The sequence below is a fragment of the Podarcis gaigeae genome (assembly GCF_964106915.1).
Source record: "Podarcis gaigeae genome assembly, chromosome: 8".
In the NCBI taxonomy this organism is placed as follows: domain Eukaryota; kingdom Metazoa; phylum Chordata; class Lepidosauria; order Squamata; family Lacertidae; genus Podarcis; species Podarcis gaigeae.
Genome location: NC_139684.1, coordinates 41,145,863 through 41,158,687, shown reverse-complemented (window position 1 = coordinate 41,158,687; position 12,825 = coordinate 41,145,863). Strand labels below are relative to the sequence as shown.

Below are 12,825 nucleotides of genomic sequence, written 5' to 3'. Positions count from 1 at the left end.
TGCTCCTCCTCTGCGGGCCGAGCCAGAAACGCCCCACAACAGCCCGGCCTCCGCCAGTGTCTCCCTCCAGACACGCGTCTCGGCCGTCCCTGCCGCCCCGATTCCCACGAAGCGCCGCTGCGGCTCGCTCCAGTTCCAAACGCTGCCAGCTTTCGACTTGCACAGGATTCTTCAGCTCAAGAGGCGTGCGGGGGAAAACTGCGCCCCAAAAGTTCACACAACTCACCCTAATCATCCTCAGCATAGTGTAAAAGAACCACGTGAACGCAGCCCCTTAAAATTGATTATCCCCGCCCCCCAAAAAGCAGTGGGATGTTAGATGCTGTTGAGAACACTGTAGAACTGAAACCATTCCAATACTCTACTTTTATTAACCTCTTCATATCCAGAACCCATCACATCATTGGGATCCGTTTTATTTACTTAAGATATTTTAAGTGTTTTATGCCTTGGGAGAAAAGATGACACATGAATTTAATAAACAATGAAAAGTTGAGACAAAAAAAAAGAACTTAACAGCAGCACCCCTTTAAAAGAGATGCTAAGCTTTGCATCCCAAAACTCCGAAGTAGGGAATCAAGTGCTGAAAGCTGCAGGATAAGGCCAGGAGAACATAAGCTGTGCTTCAAAATTGGCAGATATGAACAGGAATCAGAAAAGAAATGAATTTTGTGCAATGGCTCTTGGGGAAGGAGACTTTCTGCTGCTAACTGTAAGCGGAGGGGAAAAGAGACTTCCTCTCAACTGCCAGGAACTGGATTGACCAAGATCAGAATTCACCTCCAAATGCAGTATCCAAATAGGAGGGTTAATTGTGGGACACTGAAGGCGGAAAGGCCATAGATTTGTGATAGAGAATCTGCTCTGCTTGCAGGAGGTCCCGGGTTCAGTCAGCAGCATCTCCAGGTAGGGTTGGGAATATGGTATCTGAAGCTCTGCAGAGCTGCTGCCAGTCAGTGTAGACAAAACTGAGCTAGATGGACCAGCAGTAAAAGCCAGCTTCATGTGTGTTGTTGTAGAGCAACCACACTAGTTCAAGAGATCCAGCCAGGCAGCACGGGATCTGCAGCCCAAAATTTGCCTGGCTCGTTCAAGGCCGCATTTGAAAAACCAAACGCTCTCCAGTTGCCCCAAAGTCTGCATGGCGTCTTCACTCCTTCCCATACAACATGCCTCTCTCCTCCCCTACTCCATGTGTGGCAATGGTTCCAATTCCTTTTGTCTGCTTCTTCCTTTTTTGTCTTGTTCACTCCTCTCCTAAGTGCTGTAAGACCTGCACCAGCAGATGGTACTTCCAGAAGGTGGGGAGAGAGACCTGCTATCACTGCCCTCCCCTACATTTGCCTTTTGCTGCTGTCAAGCTCCTGTGGAGGAGAGAGGTGGGAGCCAGCTGTACGTCATCTAGCCTGGTGAAAGTCTCCTCCAAACTATATTTAAGCCACACCCTTGGAGTGCAGCAAACCAGCACCAGAAACTTTACAGTCAGTTAACTCGTTTTGCCTTGTATTTATGTACTATTGTCTTTATTCTGTGTTTGATGATCTTTGGCCATTTTTGAATTTGCCGACATGTTCTGTATTTTGCATATTTGTACTTCCAGTGCTCTGTCTTTTGTTGTGTAATGTTTGCTATTAGCCGCTTTGAGCACAGCTAATTGTGGAAAAGTGGCATACAAGTAAACTCAGTCAATCCCAATTCCGCCCCCACCATTTTACCCTACAACCCACCCACCCCTGGGCCTGCAACTTGTGCCCTACCATCACTGTCCTGCGAGGACTGCATAGACCTTCTGAGCCCAGTTCACATGGATTTCACCTTGCTCAATTCACCTTTAATTCCCCTTGCTGAAGTTGCACTGTTTGCCAGTATTCTATAGCCAGCAGCTTCACTCAGCGCAGCTAGAACATTCAGCAGCTCAGCCAATAGTTTGGGGAAGATGGCAACAGGCAACAATCTGCTAATTGGTACATACAGAGAAGATGTGAGAGAAAGATGGCGTGCACAGTTCAGAACATCACTTTCATTTATCTTTAAAACCACAAGTTAAAAATGACATTCTGTAGCAATGAAAGTAAAACCTTAGTGGGAAAAACCCAAATGGGATCTTGTATAAAAGACAGCGGTATAAAACCAGCCAACAGGATTGGAAAGAAAGCAGAGAGGCAAAAGACGCTGAGGGGATATACTTTGGCTTACCTGAATACAAGGCAACCATTAACACCTCTTCCCACAATTGTATTTTCTAAAAAAGCAAACCCCCACTTTTTTTAGCAGCTAGGGTGGGTGCCATCCCCTCTAGGCAGTTCCCACCTTGCCCTGAGAGAGAAAGAGTGCTTGTGGGCAAGTGACCCAGGTTAAGAGTCAGTAGAATTATAATTGGAGCCTAGAAAAGCAATGGAGCTGAAAGAGGAAGTGAGAAAGATTGTCACTCTTCTGACTTCCTCCTTCAGTTTTATGTACTTTTTTCAAGAGAGAAAAAGATAACCACCCACCACAGACTCATAAGCAAGCAGGTAGTGAATGGGGGCTTAGAGGCCTTGTGGGTGCAAGGGAAAGAATCTAGCCCCTAAAACCCCCATTGGCAACCCCTGGCATAAGTTAACCCTAGCTGTAATAGAACGGACTAGCAAAAGAAGGTCTAACGTTTACTAGAATTTCTACAGCCCACAGCTGTGCTTTAACATTTCCAGTTCCTCAGAAACTCTTAGGGGTTAAGGCATCACTCATCTTTGTTCATTGATTGTGATGTGTACACACACCCTTGACAACAGGTGTCTTGCCGGATCAGAGACTGAGGCCTGCAAGAGTCTAACATTCTCTGCAAGAATCCCAGATGCCCACAGGCATTAGGAAGTACAATAGAAACTGGCCAATGAGCTACCGCAATCTACCTTCTGCCTAGTCCTGAGCTACAGGGGAAGAAGCTCCAGCCCCAAGAGGTCAGAAAAAAAGTTTGTGGGGCAGGGAGAAAAGAGGAAGCTTGTGCTGCCCTTCCTGTGAGGATTTTGGCTTGCAGGAGTCCCTGAAATAATACAACAGACAACACCACAGCCACCGCTGAAAGAATGGCAAGACAAAGCTTCCTATGCAAATAACCGCCAGATATTCATCAATTTCGTATTTCCCATAAAGACACAGCCTCTTCCCATTCCCCAACTAACAAATGCCACTGGTCTTCAGGCAGTGCTTCCTGCCCAAATGTTTCCACAGTCCTCCTGCCCAGTCACTTGGCCCTGAGTGGCCCAGAAATGGGACCCAGCTCAGCTGCTGCTTCGGGGCAACCCGTCTGCCCCCAGGAGATGACAGCTTGCATCTTCCACCAGTGCTGGCCCCGGCCCTGGCTGGAAGGAAAACAAAAACATAAGGGATGAAGGAGGGGAAAGAGATTATGAGGCAAGAACCACACATTGTTTAAAGTGGAATCATAGTGCTTTAAATGTAGTGTGAATGTGGGTCCAGGTAAATCCATTTCCTCCAAGCCTGCCTGAAGCACCTTGCCCCAAAACAAGACATTCACCAGTGAGCAATATTTGTTAATACTTCCTTTTCCTTCTCTGCCCCACCCTGGGGGAAAAGAAAATAGCTAACAAGCCCCGCCCACTGCAGTCCACATGTGTTTAAGGAAGAGAAACAACGGCAAGGAAACGGTTGCTTTTAATAGGGAGTGGAGTACTTCTGGTTTGAGAACACAGCAAATAGCAGAGCTCACATAGTTAAAAACAAGGATAGACTTCCAGTGGGGTGGCTGTGTCAGTAAGACTAGAAGCACTTTATTATTTCTGGAATTTTCCCCCCCTCCCCATAAATTAACCTTGTAGAGAGGTGCCTGGCCTTTAAAAGATGGCACTTGTAGCTACACACTGGGCAAAGGGAGCTCTGAGACAGGAGTTATAGCGGTAGCAAAGACACAAGACTTCCAGGGACAGATTAGGAACAGCTTGCATTGCTGCATCATGAGCCAAGTCAGGCCACGTTCCTGGTGCCTGGGGTGTTGAAAGGAAGCCATCCTTACTTATCCAGCCATACCTTGGTGAGCAGCATATACTGAATCGCTCCTGGCGTGGGATCCCTCACCATAGCTGACAGCAGCTCCTCAGAGGGTGTTGCTGACCCCACGGGCAGACCTTTCAGGAACCTGGGCAGAGGGGTGAAGCAGAGACAGCAGGGTTAGGGCTTGAGGCTGTCCTGACCCCAGCAAGAAGAAAAAGAGAATTTGGGAGGCACGGGGTGGGGGAGGGCAACACAGATTTCAGACATGCACAGAAAGCACCAAGGCAGTGGGCATCAAAAGTCTGCTTTAAAAAATTGTGTTCTGTTTATTAATTACTTTCTGTTCAGCCCATGGGTTGGACACAAAAGGAAGAAAGGTTACCACTGATGTTCCCAGGAGATGGTGGGCCACTTCTGGCCAGCAGACCACAGGTTCACCCCCTTATGCTAAATAAACTAAAAACACACACTTCAATATTTTACTGCTATGACATCTAAAACAGGAGAGCTCTCCAATAACAAGGGTCGTCACTTACCTGCCACATAATGTAGGCTCTTCAAAAAAAGAAAAAAAAAAGAAAAGACAACTAAATGCTTCCCTATTTAACATTAGGGGGGTGTTACTGGGTTGTTCCTGTTTTTATTATGTATTTTGTGTTTTTATACTGTGGTTTTATGTAGTTCACCACCCTGAGATCTGCTGGTATAGGGTGGTATACAAATTTAAATAATAATAATTAATAATAATAATAGATTTTCAGAAGCAGAGTGTATTTGTAAACAGACAATATCATTTTTGTGAGCAGGCACTGGAGGCTTGCCTCCTTTGGGTGTTTGCCGTCATGGCAGCCCTGCCTCCGATTACAGGGGTGACACAATAAGTGGCAACGAAGTGACTGGGCTCACGTACTGGCCTCCATTATTCTCCGGAGGAAAGCTGCGCTTCACCACTTCCACAAACTCATCCACCGTGTCATCCAGCATGAAGAGAACTGCGTTTGGGCCAGCGTCAAATGTATAAGCCACCTGTAAATCAAGCCCAGATGTCAACAAAGCACCTGCTTTACTTTAAAAGGCAACTATCCCTGTGTGTGTGATGGGGAGGAGCCGGGTAGGTGTGTGTGCCTGCATTCCTGATCCAGAAAAAGCCTGGCTTATCGTTTAAGGGAAGTCCTGTGAAGTGAAGGGAGAATACAGTGGTGCCTCGCAAGACGAAATTAATCCGTTCCGCGAGTCTCTTCGTCTAGCGGTTTTTTTGTCTTGCGAAGCACGACTATTAGCGTCTTAGCGGCTATTAGCAGCTTTAAGAAAAAGGAAAAAAACTCGCAAGAACTCGCAAGACGTTTTGTCTTGCGAAGCAAGCCCATAGGGAAATTCGTCTTGCGGAATGACTCAAAAGACGGAAAACTCTTTCGTCTAGCGAGTTTTTCGTCTTGCGAGGCATTCGTCTTGCGGGGCACCACTGTATAGGGACCCTCCTTGCAGACCTTGATCTAAAAGCTTAGATTACACCTTAGGCAGCCTGAGGATGAATTTAGTGATGCAGTTGTTTTTTGTGGGGAAATCTGCATCAGAAGGGGCAAAGCCCTAGCTGCTCTTCCATGATTTCCAGTGCTAATGTTATTTTAAAAACATCTGTAATGCTTTTATCAAACCCATCAGCAAAACTTATGGCATCAAACGAACTCCCAAGGACGTTCAAAGAAACTAGGAGGGTGGGCCACCTACTCCTTAAACTACGTTTGGCCCTAAAAGAATACTAATGAAAAAGAATTTGGGAGGTGTCCAAGTACCCATGCATTTTGACCCTGCCTTGTTTTGACTATATCCCTGGGCTCTAGGGGTCATTGGCCCCTGACTCTTCCAAGCCAGATGAGTTTTTTTGTTGGAAGCCGCCCAGAGTGGCTGGGGAAACCCAGCCAGATGGGTGGGGTATGTATGTATGTATGTATGTATAAATAAATAAATAAATAAATTATTATTATTATTATTATTATTATCCTAGCCTGCATGGGCCAACAGCTATCACCCTTGAGTCTCAGGACTTGGAAAGCCTGTTGGGCTCTAAAAGAATGAAACTGCTGTAGAAAAGCTGCAGGACCTTTGTTCCTCTCATTGCAAGGTTTCCAAACGTAGATGGTCCTTGTCAATTTGACCCAGGTGCCTCCCCTTCCGAAGCCCCAGTGTGCCCCTGCCCTCCCGTGAGCACTGCATCTCTTTCCCCCACCGGCCGCACCTTCGTCTTGCCGCAGTGGGCATTGTAGCGGTGCACCAGGGCCACCACTTGCTTGGAGATGTCATTGAGGTAGAAGATGGGTGGGAAAGTGTCCAGGCAGGTCGCGTGGAACTGGTTGCTGTCCTTCATGGTCAGCTCCCCAAAGGCCTCGAAGTCCCGCTGCAGGATATGCTGGGTCATTTGGGACATGCGCTCGGGAACCAGAGCCTCAGCACGGTGCTGGAAGAGGAGAGGGAAGAGAGGGCTTTTGCTGTGTAGTATTTATTTACCATGGCTACTCCACAGCTGGAGGCAGCAATGCTTCTGGAAAGTTGCTGGAAACCGCAGGAAGGGAGAGGTCGCTGGTGCTCAAATCAAGTGTTTCCCCAAAGGAATCAGGTTGGCCACTGTGAGAACAGGATGCCGGACTAAGTGGGCCTGATCCAGCAGGGCTCTTTGTGCATTTCTGCAGCCAGCAGGAGGCAGCACATTCTCTTACCTTCAGCAGGAGGCTGGTCTTCACGCTGGTCTGCATGCCTGCCGTGCTGGCCACCTGCTTCTTCTCCGCACTCACCTGCCAGGAAGGGGCACAGAGAAAGCAGCTGTTCAGGCTCTGGCAAAAACGGTCCTTCAGCCCACTCATTACCTGAAAAACCAGGGCCTGCCAGTTTACAACGACCCTGCAGTGTTTTCCTAGCACCTGCCAATGCCCTCACTCACCACCAGGATCAACACCCTCAGCTCTGGCCAGTGCGTCTCCGGCGCCACCTGCTGGGCGATGCTGTCCTTGCCATCAGCGCTTTGCCCCATGACCCACTGCACGAAGCCCCCAAACATACTTCGGCAGGCACTTCCGGAGCCTTGCCGAGCCACTTCAGAGAGCTCACCCTCCACACCATAGAGCTTGGCCAACGCGTAGACTGCAGCAGCAGAGAGAAAGAGAGAGGAAGGAGAGTGGAGTTGTTTGTTTATTTATTTATTTATTGCACTTATATTCTTCTACTAAGGAATGCCTCTGTCATGATGTCTATGACATCCAAGCTTTTTCTCCAAGGAGGCATACACTTTTCTCCCTCTCTCCATTTTACCCTCACAACAACCCTGCGAGGCAGGTTAGGCTGAGAGGCCATGTTAGGCCCAAGGTCACCCAGTGAGCATCATGGCCGAGTGGGGATTTGAACCCTGGTCTCCCAAGGTCCTAGTCTGACACTCTAACCACTGCACCACACTGGCTCCTCCCATGAGACACCTGTTATCCCTTAGGACCTTGATAATACCCTCAACACAGCCATTTCTTCTCAGCCTCTTGGCTCTCACCCAGCTCTCCCGCAGAAATCTACATGGTTTTCACCCCCATTTCCCCCTTCCTCACAACAACCCTGCCAGGTTGGTTAGGCTGAGTGAGATTGACTCCAGGTTTCCTGGTGAGCTTCATGAATGAAGGGGATTTGAACTCTGGCCTCTCAGGCCTGACTGACAATCTAACAGAGGGGCTGCTAACATACCCATCGTGCTCCTAGCGAGAGATGCCATTTTGAACAGGAGAAGCAAGAGAGTCAAAAGAATCTGGAGGGAGCAGACCAGATCTCTTGGGGCTACCATCAGTTTCTCCCACTCACCCAGACAGGCAAACCCGGCTGCAGAAGAGGCCAGCCCAGCCGCTGTGGGAAAGTTGTTTTCTGAGGCAATGTGGACCTTGTAGGCAAGGCTGAGGGCAGAGCGGCTGCTGCTGTCGCCGCTGTTACCGTTACCGCTGTGCCGCTTCCTCGCTAGACGGCGTACTGGAAGAGTGAGAGAGAGAGAGAGAGAAAAAAAATGGAGGATAGCAAAGAAGGTGATGGAAGCCAGGCAGAAGATACCCGCAGTCGAGGAAATGTGACAGACACACAAAAGCCCCCTATTTGCATTGGCACCCCACTGGCTTCTGCAGATGCCCCTGTTCATGCAGGCATTCCCTTGATGTCTAGGCCAGAGTCTCTTGCTTTAATTACTGCTCTGTTTTAATGAGATAGTTTTATTGCATATTTTAATTATGGATGCTCACACTTTAATTGGACTGATTTGCTGTGTATTTTATTGATGGGTGTTTACATTTTAACACTTGTATGATTGGCTTTTTTACTCGTAAAACCACTTAAAATCCTAGTTTGGCCTTAAGAGGTATATAACTTATTATTATTTATAATAGGATTAACTGCCACTTGGTGGAAATACCAAGCAGGGAGAGTGCTGTTGCACCCTGTCTTGCTTGTGGTCTTCCTGGGGGCCTCTGGTTGAACACAGAGAGAACAGGACGCTGGATTAGATGAGCCTTTTCCTACAACGCTCTTTTTGTGTTCTTATGTAAGCTCACTTCGGACAGCAGGTGGAGTCTCATGAGGGAAAATGCTCCATAATACTATGTTCATTTTCTGCATGGAGGAAATTGACTCAGTGTAAAACAGCTTCCTGTACTCCTGTAATTTGTGGCTGTACCTCACCAGTGTTCCAGATATGAGCCCTGTTTAAAACTGAACAGGAATAATTGTATATTGTTTGTGTGTGCTTTGCAGTGGATCCCAGAACCATGGTAACAGCAGAGAGGAGGGCCAATGCCCTCCCTAGTGAGGTGTGCCTGTCCCCATCATTATCAACTTTCAGGAGCCAATTTGAAAACATCCCTGTTTGCCCACATATTTGGTGGCTAAAGAATACCGTGCCTTGGCAACACCAAGATCACTGGACAGAATAATAAGATTGTTAGCTGCAACTGTTTTTTTTTGGGGGGGGGGACTCACGATATCTCGGATGAATTCAAGCTCTGTGCCTGGTGCCAGTTCTTGCAGCTGTACCACAGAACTTAAAACAGACCCGAATCATTTCCCTGACATTTGCTACGCAGGTGTGCCTAAGCCTTCCTTCCCTCAAACTAAACCCACAACTTCTTACTCTGCCCTCAGGAGAAAAAGCAACAGCACAGTTCTCCCAACCTTCCATCAGAAAACAGTCAAGGTAAAAAAAATTATTCCACGGTCGACCCCTGCCCAAGTTATACAGGTTGTACTCAACCAACCATTATTCAGAGTGGACCCATTGCAATTAATGGAGCCAAGTTAACCATGACTATTAATTTCAATGAAACTATCGTGGTGATGACTAAAATTTAATGCAACCCTAAGAATCCAGACTTGACAAAAGAGGTCTATGCTTCTGTGTGCTGCCTTCCACTCACTCTCTCGTAGGCATGACTGGAGGCGTGGCTGACCAATATCAGCCTCCTTCCCATTGAGCCAGAGGCGGTCCTCCGTGAAGTCCCGGCTGATGGCAGCTGTTGTGGTGGTTTTCAGCTGTAACAGAACCACAAGTTAGAAGCTAGCAAGCCATGAGCAGTTAACCTGTCGCCCTCCAGCTCCCGTTGGACTCCAGTTCCCACCACCCTTGGCCATCAGCCATGCTGGCTGGGGCTGATGGGAAGTGGAGTCCAACATCCACTGGAGAGCTGCAGGTTAGCCACCCCCATCATAAATGAACCACCACCTGGGGCCATCTAAGCAGACCTCTACCTTGCAGCCCTATGCCCATTTGCTCAGAAGTAGGTTCCACTTTGCCCAGTGGAAATTGCCCCCAAGTATACATGCTTACCTGGCAGTAAACCCCACTGAGCATAGTTGGCTAGGCACAACATGCTAAAGCCAGCAGGATGAGGGGCTAAACCTATATTTACAATCTTAAAAAGCAGCAAAAACATTGATCAAATAATTTAAAAACAACACACCAGGCAGACTCCTCTGGGGAGAGTTTTCATACACAAGGCATTGGTCTCAAATTTCCCCCATCCCCTCATCTGACCACCACATGGTTCATCTCTTTGGAGAAGGACCTCTGCATGACCCCAATACCTAGGCAGGTTAAGAGGGAAATAAAATTTTAGCCACAGATTCCAGGCTAGAAAGACCTACCAACGTCACTTGTTGGGAAGGAAGGAACCTGTGTTTTTCCTAAACCTTAAGAGGTTTATGCATCTACATGGTGGTAACATTGCCCCAAATCACAAAGTTAGTTTCTACCACCTTCCTGATGCTACCATTCTTCTTTCAAGAAAACAGAATCCTAACTTGCAAGTTTGGCTTCATAATCATGACATCCCTTCCAAGACCACCAGTAGATCCAGATTTTTTTAAGAGCATCTACACTGAGTTTGATTTCTCTTTGTGTGACTGTATCGCCCTCAGTAAAGTTAATCATGGTTTAGTGACTAACAATTGCTCACTTGTAACCCTCAGTTTCGCAAACAAAAAGGGACGATCTGGTACTAACCTGATCTTGGTGCAGGGTGACGCTGAGGGAAGAATTAATAGGCAAGATCAGCTCTTCATCACGCTTCCCCCCTGGGTAAAGGAGGACATTGTTTGAAAATGAGTGAACTCAGAAGCACTTCACCATTCTCTACAGTCAGTTCCCTGGGTGGTCAGTATCTCAATAGCATCACTAACCTTGGGAGATGACAGAACTAGTCCAACCTGATCTTTATCATGGCAATAGATGGAACTACATTACAACGGTAAGGTAAACCTATTATTTGCTGGTGCAATCTTCCTCCTCCTCCTCCTGGCTTTCGACTTGCTAATTTGTCCTCTTATAGTACTGGGGGAGGAGAGAGAAGTAGATTTCCCAACTAACAAATCCTGAGTTCTTTTGGGTATGCATAGAGTAACCCACCAGTCTTCTAAGGGACAAGGCCAATCATTTTTTAAATTTAGAACTGGCATTTCCAAAATTAGTTTTATTTAAAATGTTCTAAATGCAATTCACTTTTCACATTCGAAAAATGTGTTTATATCTCTAATCCACTTCATCTTTGTTTCCTTGGTATGGAATTTCACAACTCAGGAGTAAGTGCCTAAGATGCTTTTCCAAACGCCTTCACTGTCAGTATTTGGCATACAGAATGCACTCTTTCCTTGATGATCCACTTTTAATTTAAAGTTTCTTTAGTACAATGGAAATTATGACACATCATGAAGAACCCTCAATTACTTTTGATGGAAGACTAGCAAACCCTCACATTTCAAGTGCACATGCTTCTTCTTCTTTGGAGATCACTCGTAGCCGAGTAAGATTATCTTCCATAAACACGGTTTTAACAATGAGTCCGTAAGTGACTGTGGAGGCTAATTCTGGATCTACACGTCCTTCCACAGTAGGGACATTGGTTCCCGGGCGGGAGTTGATCACGGTGTGGATTTGCCAAGCATGCCTTCCTCTTAGCACATTTCTCCCTTGTGTCCTGAGTTCGAGTGCCTTCAAAGCCTATGACACCTTTGGTAAAGGCTGTTCTCCAACTGGAGCGCTTGCAGGCCAGTGCTTCCCAGTTGTCAGTGTTAGAATCAATCCTTTAAAAGCTAACTTTCATTGCAGCAAATGTTGTTCCATTTCCTGATACTCTTGCATTTTTAGGGATATTTTAAGAAGGGAGAAGGGAAACTCACACTTCACCAAAAGCACAAGAAAAAGGAAGGAGTCTCTTTGTCTTCTCCCTTTAACCTCATCCTCTTGTACATGGATCTTTTGCAAAAAAAGGGCTCTTGTAGGTCTCGCACTATACAGTGCCTTCTTATATACTGTAAGCACTTAGAACAAAATCTAACTGTGTTCATGTTCAGTTGAGCTTGCTCGAGCAAAAACATATAGAAGATTAAAGCCTTTAAAATGAACACACACATACACTTTCCTCTATGACAGTGTTTGGGAACCCGCAGCCCTCCAGATGATGTTGGACTCTTAACTGCCAACAGCCCCAGCCAGAGTGGTAAATGGTGAAGGAATGATGAGAGTTGGGAGCCCAGCAAATATCCTGAGGGCCACAGGTTCTACGTCCCTGGCCTGTTAACTCTTCTTCCTCCCCATGCTCCTGGTTCACAAATTTGAAAGCCAGTCTTGAGCCACTAAGGTTTGCAACAACAACAACAGCAGCAAAAACACTAGAAAAATGGGAGGTAAAGGGGGAGAGGAAAGGAGGTACTCACAGTATTTTATCACCGCGATGTTAACAGGGGCTGTGCAGGTCACGACGGACAAGGGTTTATCTTCAGCCATGGTGATGACAGACGAGAAGGGGGCGCTGCTATAGTTGAGGAGGAGGAGAGAGGGGCAAAGGGTGGATCAAGTAAGAAGGGGCACAACTTCAGATCCTGAAAAAAATGCCAGGAGCCAACCCAACGGCTTAGTCGAATCCTAGCTTGCTTGCGCTGTTTTCTCTACCCCAGCTACCCAGTTGCACTGGCCACACGGGCGACAGGAAAGCAGATCCAAGATTGCAAGCCTCCCTCCAACACTCCCACATGTGCCTGCAAGGAGAAAAAGGAATGCCACGCCCTCCACAGCTGCCTTCTCTGGGACTGGCCAAGGAAGCACCAGCTGCTGCAAGCCTGCCCAATCAGGGCCGGCCTCATCTCCTGCTGTTGCAATTCTTATCCAATGAGAGCGCGTCGGAAGATGGGGCTCCTCTCTCTCCTCATTCAGAACCCTGATCAGAAAGGCGGAACCCTCGAGGCGCCTTTTAAGGGGGAAATGTTTCCAGCACGGACGTTTTCAGCACCGCGCAAGAAGGCCCTCGGTGCGACTGCGCAGTACCTTGATGC

The 12,825-nt window shown here is 47.3% G+C and overlaps 1 protein-coding gene across 1 annotated transcript; it reads right to left on the bottom strand.

The window, feature by feature from the left end:
• Positions 1-2,005: 2,005 nt before the first annotated feature.
• MVD (mevalonate diphosphate decarboxylase) lies at positions 2,006-12,708 on the bottom strand. The gene is made up of 10 exons (XM_083754586.1): positions 12,211-12,708; positions 10,502-10,572; positions 9,417-9,531; positions 7,825-7,986; positions 6,926-7,125; positions 6,705-6,779; positions 6,227-6,445; positions 4,901-5,016; positions 4,027-4,135; positions 2,006-3,341 (listed from the first exon to the last, which is right to left on the bottom strand). Exons 1-10 carry the CDS (start codon positions 12,278-12,280, stop codon positions 3,261-3,263), a joined length of 1,218 nt encoding a protein of 405 aa, XP_083610712.1. The 5' UTR covers positions 12,281-12,708; the 3' UTR covers positions 2,006-3,260.
• Positions 12,709-12,825: the final 117 nt, after the last annotated feature.

Coding starts and splice junctions, on each gene's coding strand:
- MVD (XM_083754586.1), bottom strand. CDS start 12,280: ATGGCTGAAGATAAACCCTTGTCCGTCGTGACCTGCACAGCCCCTGTT. Junction 10,573..12,210: donor CATCGCGGTGATAAAATACT/GTGAGTACCTCC, acceptor TCCTTTACCCAG/GGGGGAAGCGTGATGAAGAG. Junction 9,532..10,501: donor TCACCCTGCACCAAGATCAG/GTTAGTACCAGA, acceptor GTTCTGTTACAG/CTGAAAACCACCACAACAGC.